This window comes from Silene latifolia, chromosome 4 (genome assembly GCF_048544455.1).
Source record: "Silene latifolia isolate original U9 population chromosome 4, ASM4854445v1, whole genome shotgun sequence".
NCBI lineage: Eukaryota > Viridiplantae > Streptophyta > Magnoliopsida > Caryophyllales > Caryophyllaceae > Silene > Silene latifolia.
In genome coordinates, this window is record NC_133529.1 from 2,214,565 (window position 1) to 2,235,943 (window position 21,379).

The following is a 21,379-nucleotide window of genomic DNA, read 5'->3' on the forward strand; positions in this document are numbered from 1 at the left end:
GCCACATGCGTTATCCTCTAGTTTGGAAGACATAAAATTAAAGGTAGAGATATCTTCAATAACATCATAAGATTGATGACCAGTAACTTGTTAGCCCACAGATTAGCAACACTAATATAGCAACATTACAACTAAATCTCCTAAAACAGTGAGTTTATATCTTTTGTCTCTCACAATTATCCAACTAATTAATTGTAAACCACAACTGAGACCACAGTTAGTTACCCCTATCACATAATGACACAGGATTATTATAATTATCATCATTATAACGGAAGATTTTTTGTCTAAACAACACAAATTTTTAAAAAAGACGGTTGCACAACATGTAATGACCTAATAATAATCGTTAAATGAGGTGCAAAAGTCAATTTTGAGGCCATTGTACTTAAACCTAGCAAACAGGTCATCCGAGTCAGGTTTGATTCAAGTTATTTTCAGGTTTGCAATAATTCGGGTCATTTTGGATTTCGGTCACTTTGGGTTCTACTACTATCAATTTTTTAGAGATAATGGTCAGTTTACAACAATAAACATTTAGGCCTGATCATATTAGTCCGGGTCAATTCGGGTGTCGAGTTGGGTACGATTCAGGTTATTCAGTTCGGGTCAGGTACTCAAGTTGCAATGCCGTAAAACGGTTTTGCAAAAGACCCCAACTGATAAAATGAAACACAAATTCTTGTTTCAGACTGACACTTTTGGTCTTATTTGTCAGACGGATAAAATGTTGCCATTTTTTAAGAAAATGTAACCAATTAATTCACAAAATGTTATGACTAGAGGTGTCATTTTTTTACCCTGAAAATGATGTGAACAATAATGGTAATATGTTATCATAAAATAACAACATTTTATTGTAAAATGATGACATGTTACCCGTCTTATTTCAGACCAAAAGCAATGGTCTTAAGAAAAACGGACTGAAAATGAAATCAGTTGGTTTCTCTTAAAACAGTCGCAAGTAGGGATGGCAATGGGTAGGGTCTGGGTAGGGTCCGCCTAGACCCGGACCCGACCCGAGATTTTCCCTTTGGACCCGTCCCACCCAGGACGCAAGGGTCTAAAATTTGAGGACCCATACCCGGACCCTGCAGGGGTAAGGGTAGGGTCGGGCCACCATGGCCCAGGAGTTTACCACTTTAAGAATAAGATTAACAAATGTATGGGGTCTATAATATTAAAAAAAAAAAATTCATACTACTTTAACATTATGAGTTTATTAATCTTAGTTAATGGTGGTTGTCGTGTCACGGCTATTAGAGAGGTGGTTGCGAGTCGCGTATCGATCTTTGTGGTAATGGTTTTCTTGTGTCGGTGGTGGAGTGGTGGTATTGTCGGAAGAGTTTGGTTGGGTTTTATCACTTTATGGGATGAGGGAAGAGAAAGAGACTTTAGTTGGTTTTACGGTCTGCATGAGTATGAATTGAGGAAAAGTTGTAATTTTGATTTTTTTCTTTAATAAAGGGTCTAAGGGTCGGGTATGGGTCTCATAACTTAGACCCGGACCCGAACCCGAAATATTTTCTTAAGACCCATACCCGACCCATACCCATTGGGTCTGAAAAAATGAGACCCATACCCGGCCCATTAGGGTCCGACCCTCAGGGTCTGGGTCGGGTCCCCGACCCACTGCCATCCCTAGTCGCAAGAGACCCCAACTACTACTTACAACAGTTTTAAACAATAATTTTTAAATAAAAATTGCTAGAAAACTTAGATCAGAGTAATTAATTGCATGCATTCTAATTATTCAACAATGAGAATACTAGGCATAATAACAAAATGAAATATAATCCCACTTGTAAAGTTGTAATTAAGAAATAATTAAGAATAATAGTTTTGACTACAAAGCAATATGAACTCAGATTATGGAACTTGTTAACAAAGGCAAATAGGTAGACAATTAAACTGAATTAATGGAATGATTACCACCTTAATTCCCACATTATAATCTTTAAAGTATCTTCTTCTTCAATTTTCCTACTTAAAAGACGAGCACCACTCACGCGGTTTTCAACACTAATTATATGCAAATCCGGGGAGTTATGTTTATACATCATCATGAATAACTAAGGATTCTAGACCACACCACATGCTATCAAGACTTTTGAGGTTAGGTCTATAAAGTTATTAAAAGCTATAAGTCGATATCGGGAAGTGATTTATTCAAGGCAGTAAATGAATTTGTCCAAGATGATCGGCAATGAGCAAATAAGCCGATTATTTTGGAAAAATCTATTTACTATCCTGGATAAATCACTTTCCGTTGATTGTTATCAAAAATAAGTGTTGGGTATGAATGCCCCACGTTAGTGACTAGCGCATTTAGTAGATAGCATATCAAATAGCTTAACTGATAAACTCGCTGAGTAGTGATAATCACCACATTTTGAATTTGTCAGCATCAAAATCACACTATTATAACCTCCCAAAAAACTATGCATGCCCTAACAAGTCTAGATCACAAGGAAAAGGGCAGGAATTCACCATCAACTTATTATCCATAAAACTTCCGTTTTAACCATCTATATCTAACTATCTAAGATAACAACTGTGGTAACAATTCATGTAAAAGTCCACCTAAATATCATCATATTCTACAAAACCAAAAGTGGTTGATAAATGTTAACTAGACAAACAGGATAATTGTTTCAATTAAAAATAGTTATCAGGAGCACCTGGAAAAAAAAAATCAGGAGGCACATTACAACTTAGAAGGCTAAAGCATCTTTAAGCACTTGGCAAATTATTGAGAAAGAGGGATCAATGACATTGAGTTCAATTAATGTCTGCATAATTTGAACAAGAAATTTTTTATTAAAAAAATATCCTCCTAAAAAACGACGTGGCTATTTAAAAGCAAATTTGAAAGACAACTGAAAAGAAAAACTCTCAAATTAAGTTTTAAGATTTATGAAGATTTTTAAGACGAATAAGGGCCTTCAGAATGTGTAGAATACCATTTCAGTAAACATCTCGCTTATATATTTTAACTCTCCCGTTTCAATCTTGAGGTTGGAACCTCACAGATACCATAAGCGATAATAAACTTGTGGAAAAATCGTGTCACACACTCTAATCAGTAATCAACAATATAATATGGTACGACAACAACTCCAACATCTCATGACTAAACATAAACCAACCAGAATTAACCCTGTATATTAGGGTATCCCTAAGATAAATACTACCCTCCATTCAAATGAATAAATATACATTTTTCAAATTCTCTTCACACATTTAGAAAATAACTCCAACGTCAACCCTAACCCTGCATGTTAAGGATCGTAAGATAAACTACTGCAGTACTACCCCTCTATTCTAACGAATAATATACGTTTTTCAAATTTCCGTCACACATCTAAAAAATATATAGAATTTATTGGAATGAAGGGATGACGGAGCACTCAATTATCCATAGAACTCTAAACTAAAAGAAAAGAGGTCCCTTAACTTAGAGAAAACCTCAAAAAACCACATGGCCATGCTCTCCACCTTAGCATTCAACATCCATCATCACCCATGTGGGGACTTTAACCACATGGTGAGCTATTTCCTCCTCATCTAACGCTCCAAAATCCATTACAAAAGAATTCATCATGTCCATCCATTATAAATGGGTCCAGTCTTCTAAGACTATAACTTGTTCTTTGTCTCACCAATGTTCCCTCACCAAAGTGCAATATCCCAACAATATTAGGTGTTTAATATTTGTACTACCCTTAACTAAAGGTGAAGTCTAAGCCCATAACTAACCCTACCAAGAAAAAAAGAAAAGAAAAAGAAAAACCATTACATAAGGCTGGCCCGTCGGGTCAGCTTGATTATGGTACTAAATCTCGGTTTGAGACTTGATCTCGTAAACGATCACTATGATCTCGTTTATATCGTAGCTTTATTAAACCTTAATAACTCGGTCGTGAATCGATATCAGATTTAATAATCAGTAACTAACCCTACCCAAACCATTAGCACTGACTGTCATTTCAGACGGCCTTATGTGACCATTTAAACTGGGTCACATTTAGCTGTAAATGAGTCACATATTCCGTCTGAAACCTTCAGACGAAAATGACCATCTGAAGGGAGACCTTCTAAACCATTACATAGGGCCGGCCTGCCGAGTCAGCTTGAATATGGTACTAAATCTCGGTTTGAGACTTGACCTAGTAAACGATTATTGTGACATGATCTAATCGTAACTTTATAAAACCTTAATAACTCAGTCATGAATTGGTATTAGAATTGATAATTGTAAAATAGGATTGATATGTGATAAGATCACTCAGATGGTCCACATTGGGTAGCATTTATTGGGTTTGTGTATGTGACTAATTCCATGCACACTCACATTGAAAACAGAATAAATTCTGACTTTATATGTATGTTTTATTCTGTCTCCTAATGCATTAATAAACCTCCATTATATATTAACTCCTTTTCCAACCTTCCTGTCATTCAAACATCACAACTTCTAAGCATTTTCTTCACAACTTTTTTGAACAGCCAAGAATTTCAGAGAAGAATTGTTCAAAGCTGCAATTTCATTAGTCAACCCAAAGCAAAACAAGGTTTCTATTGGTCGATTGATTGATTACTCGAAAAAGTTCATAGTTTATAATGGCAAGGTCAGAAACCTGTGAAAATGATCTGAACCTGGATGCTACCGAGCTACGACTTGGGTTACCGGGGCGCAATGACCCGGAAAAACAAACAGTTTGTATTAATGGTGCTAAGGGTAACAAAAGGGACTTACCTAACATGCTTGAGGACTCTTCATCAACTAACAACTCCAGCGTTTCTGATGCTCGGAACGATGACTGCCCACCTCCTTCTAAGTAAGTCCTAATAACAAATCATCCTTCTCAGTCGATAGTACAACTGGTTGTATAATCCTTTTTTCAAGTCTGGATAAATGAATATGAAAATTTATGAGAAAAAGTAACATACATTTGTTTTTGAGCATGTGTATTTTTATTTTTTTTGAGCTTATGAGCATACCTGTATTTTTTCTGAGCTTATTGAAGTTAATAAGTTAAATTTTATTTTTTTCCGTCAAAACTTAAATTTAACTAAATTTATATGTAATTTTTTTGAGTTTTATTGTAATTAGTAAAACTCTGAATTTTTAAAACGAAACCCAAAAACTTTATTACAATGCTCAGAAACTATATAATTGGTGGTAGTACATCGGATCGGATGTATAATCCACTTACTGAAAACTTACCTTTACTGTTATGTATATTGCAGGGCACAAATTGTAGGATGGCCACCAATAAGGTCATACAGGAAGAACAACCTGCAGCCAAAGAAAACAGAACAGGCTGAAGGGTCAGGAATGTATGTGAAAGTGAGCATGGATGGAGCACCATACTTAAGGAAGATTGACCTGAAAGTATACCAAAGTTATGAGGAACTGTTGATGGCTTTAGGGAACATGTTCAAGGTTTGCATCGGAAAATACTCGGAAAGAGACGGGTACAATGGATCAGAGTACGCACCGACTTATGAAGACAAAGATGGTGACTGGATGCTTGTCGGAGACGTTCCTTGGGAGATGTTCATCATCTCTTGCAAGAGATTTAGAATCATGAAATCTTCTGAAGCTAAAGGGCTTGGCTGTTTATAATGATCAGGTTCCTGCAAAAAGTGTTGAATTTCAAAAAAGTCAAGATTTCAAGCAACTGTGTGTGTGTCAGAGACTTTAGAAAACAGATCAGATGTTCTTTTGGGTCATTTTTACTGCTTGTAATTTGGTTAATATGGTATTCCTGGTGGAGTTTGAGTCTTTTGTTCTTGTTTTTGAGAGAAACTGATATTAGAAACTGTATTGTTTCGAAATCTGGAGATATAGATTTATATAACTTTCAATTGTACAGAGGCAAAGAAAAATATGAAGCATCTTGCAACAGAAAGTACCAGAAATGACTAACATTATAGACAAATTTATTACTCAAACATTGTTTCTACAGATGTTTTACCTCTTATTTACTTTTATATACAAGATACAGAAATTCTTGTATAAGAATCTTCAAATTAACTACAGCAGTGGCGGAACTGGGTGAGGGTTAGCAGGGGCGATCTACCGTCAAACAATTAAAAGATTCAATTTTAATGCTAAAAACTTTTCGGATTTTTTATTACTCACTGCATTATTCATTACCCCCCGAACCCCCTACCATCAAATCTTGGTTCCGCTACTGCACGCAAGGAGCAAGCAAACTGATTTTTTGGTTCCGCTACTGCACGCAGTGAGCAAGTGAACTAGGGTCTCAATCTGTTAAATTCCATGTCATTTCATGGCAAGAAGAAAACGCGCAAATTCAACTCTAGCTAGTAATTATATTGCATTGAAGTTCAGGGAAACACATCAACTAATCAACTATCGAAACTACTTGAAATATAAGTACGCCTTTGGTCATTTATGATCAGCCAAATGGCAAGGTTTCAACAACGAAACATGACAGTTTAGCAAGGGTTTTGAAGATTACGCCAACTGTATTAGTATACTGGCATTTTTAGGCTGTATTGGCCATATTAAGCGCGATTTGGACGTGTCAGTCTATAAACATCAGTGTCCAAAACCTAAATATGCTATGATCAGACAATCGTTTCATGTAATTACAAAACTTAGACAAGGAGTTATCTTTCAACCACTTCAATATCACAGCTAACATCCTTTCAACAACGGAACGTGACAGTTTAGCAAGGGTTTTGAAGATTATGCCAACTATGTTATACTGGCATTTTTAGGCTGTATTGGTCATATTAAGCGAGATTCAGTCGTCTCAGTCAATAAACATCAGTGTCCAAAACCTCAATATAATGCTATGATCAGACAACTGTTTCATGTAATTATAAAACTTAGACAAGAGTTATCTTTCAACCACTTCAATATCACAGCTAACATCCTTTCCTACCTTCTATAGTCTCATTTATCATCGAAGTAAACAACTACCATGACTGAGTTTTCAAGTTTTTAACGTTTCGTATTTTGAGGGGTACTGGCCGCATTAATAGCGCAACAACCAAGATCAGACTATGAGGGCCAATTTTGAGATCAAGTATCAAACTGAGATTTTATACCATGCTCATTGTGAGAATCCGTAGGACTAGAAATACATACCATTGGAAAAGAGGAGCTAGATCAAGGCATCTAGCGGCCGGTTCTGATCTCCGTGATCGGTTTACATCCATAAACAGAAAATGTAGTTCCCAAAAATATCACTCGTGGCAATACTAGCTTTTGCCAACAAAATTCCAGGGAGGATGTATCAGGTCTTTCTACAACTTCACCTTAGACTAGAAGGGCTGAACCTGCATTTAGTCAAAAAAATAATTAAAAAATGTTATAATTAGCATAACGAAGCGCCGCTTTTGCTTGCAGATAAATCAATTTCAGGAATCCATTAACAGAAATAACTGAATATAAAACAGAATCAAACTGCACACATAATGTGAGGCTGTCGGATCTGGCATTAACTATTCAGGTTCAAGATGCTAGCTACATAGTCATATTTTGAGTTATTCAAGATTCTAAGTTCAAAGTTCAACCGGAACCATAATAGCAAAATTTTAAGTCATCATGCATGAATGAAACATAAAAAAGCGCCGTTATTGCTTACAGATTAATCAGTTTCCAGAATCCATAAACCGAAATAACTGAATATAAAACAGAATCAAACTGCATACATAATGTGAGGCTGTCGGATCTGGCATTAACTATTCAGGTTCAAGATACTAGATACATAATCATGTCTTGAGTCATTCAAGATTCTAAGTTCAAAGTTCAACCGGAACCATAATAGCAAAATTTTTAAGTCATGCATGCATGAACCTGTTGCCATTACTACTCAAGAAGACAAGACTATAGGAGATTCATAATCAAAGAAATAAAATACCTTGAAAGGTCAAAAGAGGAGCAGGTTCTTGGCACCAATATGGCGGCGGATCAAGAAAAAATTCACCACTATAAAGACTAACAGGAAAAATGCAAAGAATACAATGGATCTGCCATTGCTGCTAACAATTTATCACCTGATAAGCTAGCAAACTAATTGCGATGTTAAGCTATAGACAAGAGTGTTTCTGACCCCGGTATTTTCTGTTTAAGGGAACGCTAGCAATACCAAGAGAAACTGAATATGAACAGCCCGGAAGGGGGTGACAGACAACATAAACAGGGAAACAGCTAAAAATAAAGTCCCCAAAACAAGTGAACAGTATATTTGGCATCAATTTTGCAGTCGAGGGGGGGGGTGGTGACAGAGTCCAGAAATAGATGTACCGAACTGCGACTTAAGATAAAAGGGGTAACCATAGAAGATGTTCCAAAAGATTATCCAAGGACAAGGAAAAATTGAAGAAAAATAAGCAAAATTAAGCAATTAGGCTGTGTTTAGATATAAAAAGAGGAGGGGAAGGAAAGAAGCGAAAGCGAGGGGAGTGAGATTTGAGGAATGAGTTTTCCTTCTAAATCATTCCAATGTTTGGAGAGATTATAATTTGTCTTGTAGGAGAGAAATGAAGTCTATATTCACTAACATCGATCTGCATCCTTTTTGCTAACCAAACAGAAGACCTTACTTCCCTCCATCTCCGCTCCCTCTTTTCCTTCCAAATTCCTTTATCCAAACTCACCCTAAAGGATGACAATGTATGGCTATCAAAGGATTACTGCTGAGACTAATTTCCTAATACAGATCCAAACTAAATTCTTCTCAGTTTATAGTAGCTTAAATGCAGACTTGCTGTTTTGGGCAGCCTGATTTTATTCTAAACATGGAAACATATAGCATGCGAGATGTTCCTTTAGTTTTCACCTTGCCATAGGTTTGGTCCTGTGGAAGGCTTTTACGGAACGACGTCCAACTGATATAAGCAACGAAATAAGATAGTAAAGATACCATAGAAAGAAACCAAACTGTTCATAGTACAAGCTTGTTTCACCAGTTAACGAGCACAAACAAATGAAGACGATGAAAAAGGTTTACCAATGCATTCCAGTAGGTAACAGCATCCCTCTCAACTTCTCAATCAACACCAAACCCATATTTAAGTGGTGGAAGGCATACAATACACTTCATTTAGAGGAGTCTAAACCTTATTTTTCCGGTTATCTCATACAGGTTTGATAATCCAACCAAGAGAATTATGTACAGTTGTGGACTTGTGGCTAAGATTCTTAACTCAATATCACAGTATCATAGAAGATCAAGTCAAGGGAGATTTCGCTGACAGGTAAAAGAGAAAATGTAATAAGCCTCCGGCGTTCAAGCATTAACACAAATCAAAGAACAGTTTCAGATGGAAAAAGAAGGCAGGAGAAGATGCTTGCAGGGAGTCGGGACGCTCGCTTGGACAATGAAAATCTCGATATTTTTAGTTAATTTTATTGAAAAAGTTCCGATTTTACCTTATATCATCACCTATTGCTAACAAAGAGGTAAAGTTGCGTACATCCAATCCCCTTTCCCCATAATTTGAGGAGACTAATTACCTATTGCTAACAAGAGGCAAGATTGCGTACATCTGATCCCCTTACCCCATAATTTGAGTATACTAATTCCCTATTGCTAACAAGAAGTAGGATTGCGTACATCCAATCCCCTTACCCCGTAATTTAAGGGTACTACTCCGTATTAAACACTCGTATAATGTTATTGCTGTTATTATCGTCGTCGTTGTTCTAGTTGAAGAACGTATGAAAGTAATGTGCAACGAACCATGGGTCAAATATACAGATGGAAACGAATAGATCATCAAAAGAGGGCAAGAAGCAGTCTTATTACCAATCGAATTCCATTCGGCATGGCGGTAATGACTTGCACACCAACTGTTTGATGGTTTGCCTCAAAGAACATTGTAGCAGAAGCGGAATCGATAGGCGGGTTTAATATTTGAAGAGGTTTTTTTTTTATTTGAACGATCTCTCTGACTTTATGTTCGTGTTACCGTTGTGAGTTGTGGGCCTTGTGGCTTGGCAAATTGGGTTTAAACGCGCCGAAGATACAACGTACTAACTACTAAGGCGGCAAATGGCCTTGTAAACTCAAAAGTGGCCCGTCTCAAAATGATATGATAAATTCGAACAAGTCTCAACGAAGACGGGCATATTCGTCATAAACTGAAGACGGATCAAATAATATACCCGTTTTCAATGAAAATTTGTGAAATTCGAAAGGACTCAATCAAGGATAATAATATGCGTAAATCATCAAAATAACATATATGCCTAAATCAAGGATAATAATATGCCCGTCTTTTTCTCTTTGTTTAATGTTGTCTGTCACTAACTATCTTTATGACTGAGCACGTGCTACTCTTAATCAAGGATAATAATACGCGTAAATCATCAAAATAACATATATAGTGTGATAAAAGTTGAGACGTGAAAATGAAAACGTAGAATTCAGGCTATCCAAATAGTGCAAATAGCAAAATAGCATCATGAGTACAAGTCCTCTCTCACATCTCTGTCCCATTTCGTGTCCATTAACTCATACATCACTATTAATTATGAAAAAGATTATGTAAATCATGTATATGCAGTGTCAGATACTTCTAACATATCAATATTACCTCACACATCCGCATTAGACATTAGCAATTGGACATGAGTAAGACACCCGAATATATCATTTTAGAACAAGAACATCATGACACATGGATTACGTAGTGTCTAATACTTCTAACATAGTCCGAGCTATACATCCCATTCATGATTCATCCAATCCATTTGACCACATAATTCGAAATCTCAAACAGAGTATATATTGCAATTATAATACAATGAGAGAAATGGAGAAGTTACGATTTAAATTGGTTTTACAAACGATTTAGGCCTTGTTCTTTTGGTCTATTTGCTGATCTAAATTGAACTGAACTTATAAGATCTGAACTGAGCTTAACTGAATTTACAGGAGCTGAACTGAACTTATAGGAACTGAACTGAACTTGTAGAAATTGAACTGAATTGATAGGAACTAAAGCGAACTTATAATAGCTGAATTGAACGAAACTGAACTTATAAGGCTATGTTTAACAGGGGACGAGCGATGGATATGAGCAACACAGTACCTGCCAAAAAGTAAAGAAAAAACAACTTTACTGTAGCAAAGTCTTAGAGTGGGTCTTGGATCTCCAAGACTCACTTTAAGACCCGTAAATAGGTTTTTGTTTGTGTAAAAGTGGGTTCTTTTTACTGTTGTTGAAATTTTTGTTAGGTTTGAGGGATAAAGTGGAATAAATAAGAGAGTCTGAGTTAAGTCTTAGGCCCTGTTCTTTTGGACTTAAATTCACTTAATTTAAGTTCACTTCAGATTTGATAAGTTGATTTCGCCCGATCGATCCTATAAGTTCGGATTGATCCTATAAGTTCGATTCGATTGAGATCCTATAAGTTGATTCGATCCTATAAGTTCAGTTCAGATCTTATAAGTTTAGTTCAGATCCTATATGTCACTTAATTTAAGTTCAGTTCAGATCCTATAAGTTCAATTCAGTTCAGTTCAGACTTATAAGTTCAGTTAAGATCCTATAAGTTCAGTTAAGTTCAGATCCTATAAGTTCGATTAAGTTGATCCTATAAGTTGATTCGATTCGATTCAGATCTTATAAGTTGATTCGATTCGAGATCCTATAAGTTTCAGTCCAAAAGAACAGGGCCTTAATGGTAAAGTGAGTCATTTTTACTATTGTTAAGACTCATATTCTATCTGTGGATAAACTTTTAGTCTAAAAACTGAACTGACTGAACTGAACTGAACTTTAAAGACAAATAAGGGGGTGTTTGGTTCACTTGAAAATGGTATGAGGTATGGGTTTAGAATGAGCTAAACCCATACCATGTGTTTGGTTGGCAAATGTAAGGGTTTCATACCCATACCTCAAACACATGAGGTATGGGTTTCTCATACCCACGACCCAAGGAGGGGGTGGGTATGAGTTTGATACCCATGGGAATGAAATTAAAATAAGCAAAAATGTGAAACAAAAATTATGGCATTATGTAAATCATATCTCCTATACACTTATTTGATTAAATTTTTATTTTCATGATTTTATATAGATTTAAAATATTTTATTTTACTGATTTTAACTTTTAATTGAACTCCAAACCCATACCGCTTTGGATTGAAACAAACGCGCATGGTATTTAATCAAGTTCCAACCCCATACCACCCAGGTATGATTCCTGATTCCAAACCCATACCCATGCACGAACCAAACGCCCCCTAAAAGTCTAAAAGAACAGGGCCAGCCTACTCTTAGACAAAAAAATAACAAGGCCCAGATAACATCATTAACGAGTCGGGTCGGACCGAGTCGAGTTTGTGGCTACCACACTTGCTTCGTATTCGTAAGCTAAGCGCTCCATTTAGTCTCATTTCTCCATTGTTTTCTCTCTCTTCTTCTTGTTCATCTCAAATCCGCCATTGTTGAAGCTCCCGAGCTTTCTCTCTCCTGTAACGAAATGTTCGCTCGTCGAGCTGCTCAACGCCTGCTCGAGATCCGTCACGCTATTCGCCAATCTCCTTCGGTAATCTAACCTCATTTTTGTTCCCTAATTCAATTTTATCGATTTTTCAATTTTTGCGATTTTAGTTAATTATTTATGTTTCTGTTTGACAGGCGTCTAGATCCTTATCTACTGCTCTCAATTACGTAAGCTCTGATTTATGATTCAGTAATACTTTCAAATTCAATTTCAATGATTAATTAATTGTCGCAATTGCTGTATTATTTGGAGTTGTAATTAGTGAAATTGATTTCGTTTAATTTCAATTTTGATGTTATTATCAGCATATCTATTCGCCGGATAACAATCCTGATGTTGCTTGGAAGTTCAATGAAACAAATCAACAAAAGGTGATTTAAAAATCTAACTTCCTAGTATTTGTGCATTGTACTTCGTATGTATTTATGTGTTGACAATGAATTTTGTTTTTTAACCGCGAGTTGCTTATTAGTAGTAGAAATGCCCTGCTAATGGTAATTTGATCAAGGTAGTTTGAGGAGAAATGTATTGCTTTAGATCATTAGATGTGTGATGATAAATGGACCTATGATGACGCTTTTGTGCGGTGTGCCAATTAACTCGTTGAGGTAATATAGAGCTAGTGTGTGTTCGAGTGATTGTTTGAGAATCAAGTTCATGTGACTTGGTCGTTTCTTGAGCTACATATTGTAGAACGTCAGAAATGAAGATAAACCCGTAGTAGTTGAGTTAATTCATAGTGTAGTAAGTTATGTTACTCCGACACTCCACTTACCTGCTGTGTCGCTTGTATCGCTTGTCTGACACCTATACACCTGTCTGACACCGACACGACACCTGAGACACTTCATTTTAGACCAAAAATATTAAAAAACTTGCACTAGTTAGCTGTACGAGTGTCAGACACGATACATGACACCCGTGTCGGAGAGTGGGGGGGACACAAGTAGTAAGCTTGTTTAACATGGGACCTTAAATCGACCTATGCATAATCGTTGTTTTGTTTTTAAGTTAATGACATATGTCTCGGTTGGATTAGGGATAGTAGAGGTCAAAACAAAGGAGAAAAAGGGGAAAGTGATGGCTTTAAAGGAAGATAAAGGGGTGTGGTGAAGAGACTCAATTCACTTAAAATTTCAATGAAGGGGGTGGCGGGGAAACTATTATCCCACTATGAGGGTAATGTTTTACCATGGGGGGAGGTGGGTAATTGTTACCACTTATGACTTACCCCTTTATTGGTTTAACTATTGCCCACTTTTCATGTCCCTTCTCTATCTACCACCATTACCTCGTACTTACCTTTGTTTTTTTTCTCGATTACCCCTATAACAGTTACCATATATCCGAGCAATCTCGTGGTTGGCAATGTGTCTATTTGACTTTGGAAGTTAATTTTAGAAGTGTGAGTTGCACTAAGTCTTTAATAAGGTAGCTGGAGATGTTGAGATTGAGTAGGGGATTAACTACTGTTTTGAGCTTTTGAGTTTTCATGATGTAATTTTGTTCATATAGGTGAAGGAGTTGTTGACTCACTATCCTTCCAACTATAAGCAGTCTGCTGTTATTCCTTTGCTAGATCTTGCTCAACAACAGCATGGTGGTTGGCTTCCTGTTTCCGCAATGAATGAGGTATGCCAAGTTGTTTCTTTGGAATAGATATATCATGGAGGGGAGGAAATTTAGGATCTCAAAGCCTTCAGTTATCATAATCATGTTGCTAGTATATAAATGCTAAATGCTAAGAGGACTCAACAGTGGTTCTAAGTGTTGAAGCTCAAATAGTAGAAATCCTAAGTGTCTGTTCTTGAAACTTTTACCTTGGATGGAGTCTTGTATTGCGCTGTTTGGTTTCTTTGCTTGGCTTTTTTTGGGGAGTCTCTTTACAATTATTATTTAAAAAAAAAAGTCAAATTAAAAAACTTCTGGCTTTTATATGGGAAGATAGATTAACGGGCAATGATTAATAATTTTCCTTAACTTTGTGACCCATCATTAAACATTTAAACCTGATAAATTTTGTTGGTAGAGCTGCAAAGTTCATTTTTTTTTCTAGTCTCTTTAATGTTCAACTGTTCATATACGAATGTGTTTGTACACATGTAATCAACTCTTGATAGGAAGCTTATCGGCTTTCCATCAGCTAGTTGAAGGTATCATGTCACTTATTTTATTTGGGAAGTCGTAAAATTAGGGCTCGAAAAGCCCATTTAGGCCCGAAAGCCGAGCTTACTAAATAGGCCCACTCATTTGGCCCGATCTATCCCAACCCGCATATATGGGTAATTTTTATCATCCTGCCCCGGCCAACCCCGCATGGGCCCGGCCCATGATCAGCTATGTTTATCGCATACGGGTACCCTTAAACGTCCTCTGTTCCTCCTCAAAATTTGTTTGGCCGCTTTATCTAACCCAACCATCTGTATGATTTACGGACATATTTGTCCCGGCACTCTAAAATCCCGAAAACCGTATAATATATACTTCAATTTGAGACGTTCGGAAGGTCATACCAGGTCACGTTTCTTTTTCTCCCGGTTTTTCTACCACATGTCTCAGGTCGCTTTAGAAGTTAACCTATTCAATTTCAGCCCCAAATAACAAGTATTAATCCATTGTTCACGGTTATGCGAAATTTTTGCCGGAAGCTAGTTTATCGCGTACCAGTGCCCTCAAATGTCTTCTGTTTTGCTCTTCAAAATATGCTTGGCCGCTTTATTTGACCTGATGAACTATCCGTGGGATTTACGGACATTTTTGTTCCAGCACTCAAATCCCGAAAACCGTGTAATATACACTTCAATTTGAGCCGTTCAGACTGTCATACCGAGTCACGTTTCTTTTTCTCCCGCCTATTCAATTTAAGCCCAAATTAACAAGTATTAATCCATTGTTCACGCTTATGCGAAATTTTCGCCCGAAGCTAGTTTATCGCGTACCGGTGCCCTCAAACGTCCTCTGTTGCTCTTCAAAATTTGCTTGGCCGCTTTATTTGACCCAATAAACAATCCGTGCGATTTACGGACATTTTTGTTCCAACACTCTGAAATCCTCATAACCGTGTAATATACACTTCATTTTGAGCCGTTCGGAAGGTCATACCGGGTCACGTTTCTTTTTTTCCCGGTTATTCTACCACGTGTCTAGAGTCACTTCATAAGTTAGGCTATTCAATTTAAGCCTCAAATAATAAGTTATTAATTCATTGTTCACGATTATGCAAAATTTTCGCTCGAAGCTGGTTTATCGGTTTATCGCGTACCTGTGCCCTCAAACGTCCTCTGTTGCTCTTCAAAATTTGCTATGCAGCTTTATTTGACCAAATGAACGGTCCGTGTGATTTATGGACATTTTTGTTCCGGCACTCTGAAATCCAGAAAACCGTGTAATATACACTTCATTTTGAGCCGTTCGGAAGGTCATACTGGGTCATGTTTCTTTTTCTCCCGGTTTTTCTACCACATGTTCGGGGTCGCTTCAAAAGATATCCTATTCAATTTCAGCCCCAAATAACAAGTATTAATCCATTGTTCATGGTTATGCGTAATTTTCGCTCGAAGCTGGTTTATCGCGTACCGGTGCCCTAAAACGTCCTCTGTTGCTCTTTAAAATTTTCTATGCCACTTTATTTGACCCAATGAACTATCCGTGTGATTTATGGACATTTTTGTTCCGGCACTCTCAAATCCTGAAAACCGTGTAATATACACTTCATTTTGAACTATTCCGAATGTCATACCGGGTCACGTTTCTTTTTTTCCCTGTTTTTCTACCACGTGTTTGGGGTCATTTCAGAAGTTAGCCTATTCAATTTAAGCCCCAAATAACAAGTATTAATCCATCGTTCACGATTATGCGAAATTTTCGCTCGAAGATGGTTTATCGCGTACCTCTGCCCTCAAAAGTCCTATGTTGCTCTTAAAATTTGCTTGGCTGCTTTATTTGGCCAAATGAATGGTTCGTGTGATTTCTGGACATTTTTGTTCCGGTACTCTGAAATCCCGAAAACCGTGTAATATACACTTCAACTTGGTCGTTCGGAAGGTCATACCGAGTCACGTTTCTTTTTCTCCCGGTTTTTCTACCACGTGTCCGGGTTCGCTTCAGAAGTTAGCCTATTCAATTTCATAACCAAATTACAAGTATTAATCCACTATCCAGGATTATCCGATTATTCTTTAACGCATACCGGCACCCTCGAACACGCTTTGTTGCTTCTCTAAATTTGCGTGGAGGCTTTAACTGCCGTGTGATTTACGGACATTTTTGTTCCGGTACTCTGAAATCTCGAAAACCATGTAATATACACTTTAATTTGAGCCGCTCATAAGGCCATACCGGGTCACGTTTCTTTTTCTCCCAGTTTTGAGGTCGCTTCAAAAGCTAGCCTATTCAACGTCCTCCGTTGCTTCTTAAAATTTGCGTGGACGTTTTATCTGACCCTAGGAACCATGTGCGTGATTTAAATACATTTTTGTTTCGGAACTCGGAAGTCACGAAAACCGTGTAATACACACTTCAATTTGAGCCGTTCGGAAGGTCATACTTGGTCATTTTTCTTGTTCTTCCGGTTTTTCTACCACGTGTCCGGTGTCGCTTCAGAAGCTAGCCAATTCAATTTGAGCTCCAAATAACAAGTATTAATACATTGTTCATGATTAAATGATTTTCGCCCGGAGCTGGTATATCGCATATCAGTACCGTCAAACGTCCTCTGTTGCTCCTCAAATGTTGTTTAGCCACTTTATATGACCCGAGGAACCACTCCTATGAGTTACGTACATTTTTGTTGCGGTACTCTAAATTTCGAAAACCGTGTAATATATACTTCAATTTAAGCCGTTCGAAAGGTCGTACCGGATCACGTTTCTTTTTCTCCCGGTTTTTCTACCATATGTCCGGGGTCGTTTCAGAAGCTAGCCTATTCAATTTCAGCCCCAAACAAGTATTTCCATTGTTCATGATTATCTGATATCGCCCGAGATCGCTTTATCATATGTCCGGGGTCGCCTATTCAATTTCATGATTACCATATGTCCGGGGTCGCTTTATCTGAACGAGGAACTGTCCAGTGTGGTTTACGGATAAATTTTTTTCCGAGATTCTGAAATCCCGAAAGCCGTGTATATTAAATATGTCGATTGGGGATTATGATATGAACGAAGAAAAGGTACAATATATGCATGAGAGTTTGTATAGTATTCTCAACCAGAAGTTTCGGTAACTGACTTTGAAAACCCTAATAACAGTTCCCTAAAAATACCCAAAAACCTAACTAGATGTAAAAAGGAAATCAACTCACGGAAAAAATATAATCATAGATTTCGGGGGTGTTACCCATGAACCCGTAAACCAAGGCACTTCAAATCCTGACTCGTTGATCAGGCAAAGAGACCCCGTGCAGGGTTAATCGAAAGGGGACAAATCAATTATAGGCACAATCTAACAATAATAAATGATACTACCCCCAATTTCTAAACTTTCTCCACATTTTAAGATATGTGAGAATTATTTTAATTCAAGAGGGCAATTTCTAAGAATCGCAGTAGTATTGCGTACGATCCTTAATGGTGCGGGTAGTAATTTGTTAAATTGTCCAAGTTCCTAATCATCCAACTAAAAACACATGATTTGTAACAAGTACTAAAAACACATGATTTAGACAATTCATGTGAATTGCTCAAAAGTTGTTTGGTTAGCATATAAGAAATGGATCGATTTATGCAAGAGTTTCTAACAACCATGGGGGCTAGGTAATCAAATTTTCTTATTTTTCCAATTCACTCATCTTTATAGTGTGAACCAAATGACATCCAAATACAAAATAACACGGTGTTATACTATGTCAGACAAGCTTATTTATTTGTATATTTCTCTTAACCAGATCGAATCTTGACTAAACCAAACTGTGAAAAAAAAAAATTATGGCTGTTGGACCCTTCTTACTCCGTATTTTTTTATGGAGAGGAGCTTACCTAATCCAATTTACTTTAAACTGTTTAACAGCACCCATAATTTGTAATTACTTGCATAAAAAAGATCTCTCTTTATATGCTAAGAATCTTCTACGCACAACCAAAGTCAGGACTTATGTAAAAATTGATTTGCCAAAATAGAGTATGAGAGCATCTGGCTTCTGTTAAAGTATAATATCATTGATTGGGCCTCAACCATTACCGTCGATGATCTTCTCACAGCTTCTTTTAATTTACGAAAGGATTACTGTCTTTCCAGTGTTAATCTACTGATTTTATGCAGGTCGCGCGTATAATAGAAGTTGCTCCTATCCGTGTCTATGAGGTGGCAACTTTCTACTCAATGTTCAATCGGACCAAGGTCAGAATTCATTATTTGGTGATTCCTCATTTCATAAATTGACGTATTTTGCTTCTGTTCTTAGAATCCTTTTCAACTTTCAGGTTGGCAAATATCATCTTTTGGTTTGTGGAACAACACCTTGTATGATCCGTGGTTCTCGAGATATAGAAGAAGCCTTGTTAAAGCACCTTGGAGTTAAGCGAAATGGTTGGTTTTGTTGACTGATATATGTTTGGGGATTTCTGATGTGATGAGAAATTTAACAGTTTCTGTTGTTATTTGTTCTTATTTATTTCCATTCACAGAGGTAACGAAAGACGGTCTATTTTCTGTTGGAGAAATGGAGTGCATGGTAAAGCAGCAATCTTTGTTTTGCTTATTTGATACAACTAAGTTGGCCTACCTCCCTGTGTTCAGAAATGAAGTATGTCTAAACTTATTTTTGGTCTACAGGGCTGTTGTGTTAATGCGCCTATGATTACGGTTGCTGATTACTCTAATGGTTCAGAAGGATATACCTACAACTATTTCGTAAGTGCTTTTAGTGCATTTATCTTTGCATAGTCCCTCATTTTCACCTTTGAAGAATCTTTGACATTATTTTGGACTGCATTTGCCGAATGCAGGAAGACGTTACCCCAAAAGGAGTCGTAGAAATAGTTGAGAAGTTAAGGAAGGGAGAGAAGCCTCCTGTAAGTGATCTACACTTACCTTTTTAGATATGCTTCCTTTAGATTAGTACTATCTTCAACATATTTGTATCTGCTGGGTTTTTTAAGCTGCTAAATAATTAGTTAGATGCTTATCATGGCTTTTTTCTGAATTAATTTGTCTAGTAAAGAAACACTTGTTTGAATTAAAAGTTCCCGATATATGAGTCTAGTCCACATAAGGAGAATTAAAGGAACTTAGGTGTGCTGGGCTGTGGTCTCACTATGCATACGTATCAAAATGTAAGAGAAATATATACTCCAACAAATGCATACAAAGCTGTACAAGGTCTATACAACAACAGGAGGTGCAACAATTAAAAGGTAAAAAGAGGGGGACAAGAAGAAAGAGGAATACTAGAGAGCATGCGGGGCAAAGGGGCTTTCCAACGTCTATGGAATATAGATTTGAGCATATGTTCTTCCTGTCTACCATTACCAAATTGTCATCTGTAACAACTAAAAACAAATACTTCGTATATCACATCTTCCGTTAATTTTTGCCTGTAGTGAGGGAGGTTAAATTAAGGATGTTTGGGCTACTACCAGGGTAGAATTTACTTACTTCTAGGGTTCATAATAATACTCTAAGAGAAGTTTAGTGCCACCTTCGAGTCGCAGCTAACCATATCTGTTGATCACTCTGTCGATTGCGAACTTCAAAAATTGCGTTAATTAGTGAACATTTTCATATGCCTACAATTTATGTTGCCTCCACTTCAAGTTCCAGATGCAGCCATGCAGGTCATGCCTTGGTGTCGAACTTGCCAGAAAAAAAAGTTCAAATTTTGCCTTAAAATGATGTGCCAAGTGTTTAGACGCGAATGTCAGGGAAAATGCACTATTGTTTCCTCATTCCTGTACCTTAGTTGATCAATATCCCCATCAAACTTAAATCATGATTCCATTAATGCCAGATGACATATTTTGTGATTAATTTAATCTTTTGTTTACAAAGTTGAGGAAATGGAAGAAAGAATAACTGGTCATCGGCCCTCAGTATCTACCCTTTTACTATTATATAGATTATCCCGTGTCCTGTGAACAAACTTAGTGAAAATTTAGGTTGTTGGGACTCGGGAGTATGTTTTAGGTTGCATATGCTCATATAGTCATATATATTTGCAAATTTAGGCGTTCTGTAATCTCATGAGTCCAGACTTCCAACTTTTTTTTGTTTTTGTTTTTTTTTTGTTTCAGCATGGCACTCAGAATCCTAAACGAATTCGATGTGGCCCCGAAGGAGGAAATACGACATTGTTAAGTGAACCGAAGCCACCTCAGTTCCGGGACCTTGATGCTTGCTAATGTTTAGAATTTGAATTACTGCAGTTCAAATAATGCCATGTTTGTTAACAATGACACAAGCTGCTACTCTGAATTGCTTGTAGCACATTTACTGTATTACTACTGTCCGGTTTTTATCCCGTCAAGGCACTGGCGAAATTTTACCAGTGTGAGACAGCTTCTCATTTTTTGTGTATCAGTGTATTTGGATATGTTTTCAGAAAGAAGTCTTCTGTTGATGTTAAATGGGCACGGATATCATGAAATGTAATAATCCTTTGATTAACAGCAGGAAATTCCCATAATTTCCTTTTAAATTGAAAGCACCAAATTTTTTTTTTTTTCCGAGGAAAACCCCCAAACGGGTTAAATCATATCATTCATGTGACGAAAACAAGTATCAACAAATGTTTGAGCAGCGCCATCGTACCACACCCGTCTACCATAGGACCAAATTTCGGTTTGGTTAAACACAGGTTAAAGTTAACATGGGAATTTGCTATTTTTAGTCATTTTCATTGTCCGTCTTTCTCATATTTTTAGTTCTTTGAACAAGTTGGAT

General features: G+C 37.0%; 2 protein-coding genes across 2 annotated transcripts; both read left to right on the plus strand.

The window, feature by feature from the left end:
• Positions 1–4,332: 4,332 nt before the first annotated feature.
• On the plus strand, positions 4,333–5,874 carry LOC141652530 (auxin-induced protein 22D-like). The gene is made up of 2 exons (XM_074460048.1): positions 4,333–4,841; positions 5,254–5,874. Exons 1-2 carry the CDS (start codon positions 4,624–4,626, stop codon positions 5,630–5,632), a joined length of 597 nt encoding a protein of 198 aa, XP_074316149.1. The 5' UTR covers positions 4,333–4,623; the 3' UTR covers positions 5,633–5,874.
• Positions 5,875–12,357: 6,483 nt separating this feature from the next.
• LOC141652521 (NADH dehydrogenase [ubiquinone] flavoprotein 2, mitochondrial) lies at positions 12,358–21,159 on the plus strand. The gene is made up of 10 exons (XM_074460038.1): positions 12,358–12,544; positions 12,637–12,669; positions 12,808–12,873; positions 14,018–14,134; positions 18,761–18,838; positions 18,922–19,027; positions 19,126–19,172; positions 19,274–19,351; positions 19,447–19,512; positions 20,731–21,159. Exons 1-10 carry the CDS (start codon positions 12,479–12,481, stop codon positions 20,836–20,838), a joined length of 765 nt encoding a protein of 254 aa, XP_074316139.1. The 5' UTR covers positions 12,358–12,478; the 3' UTR covers positions 20,839–21,159.
• Positions 21,160–21,379: the final 220 nt, after the last annotated feature.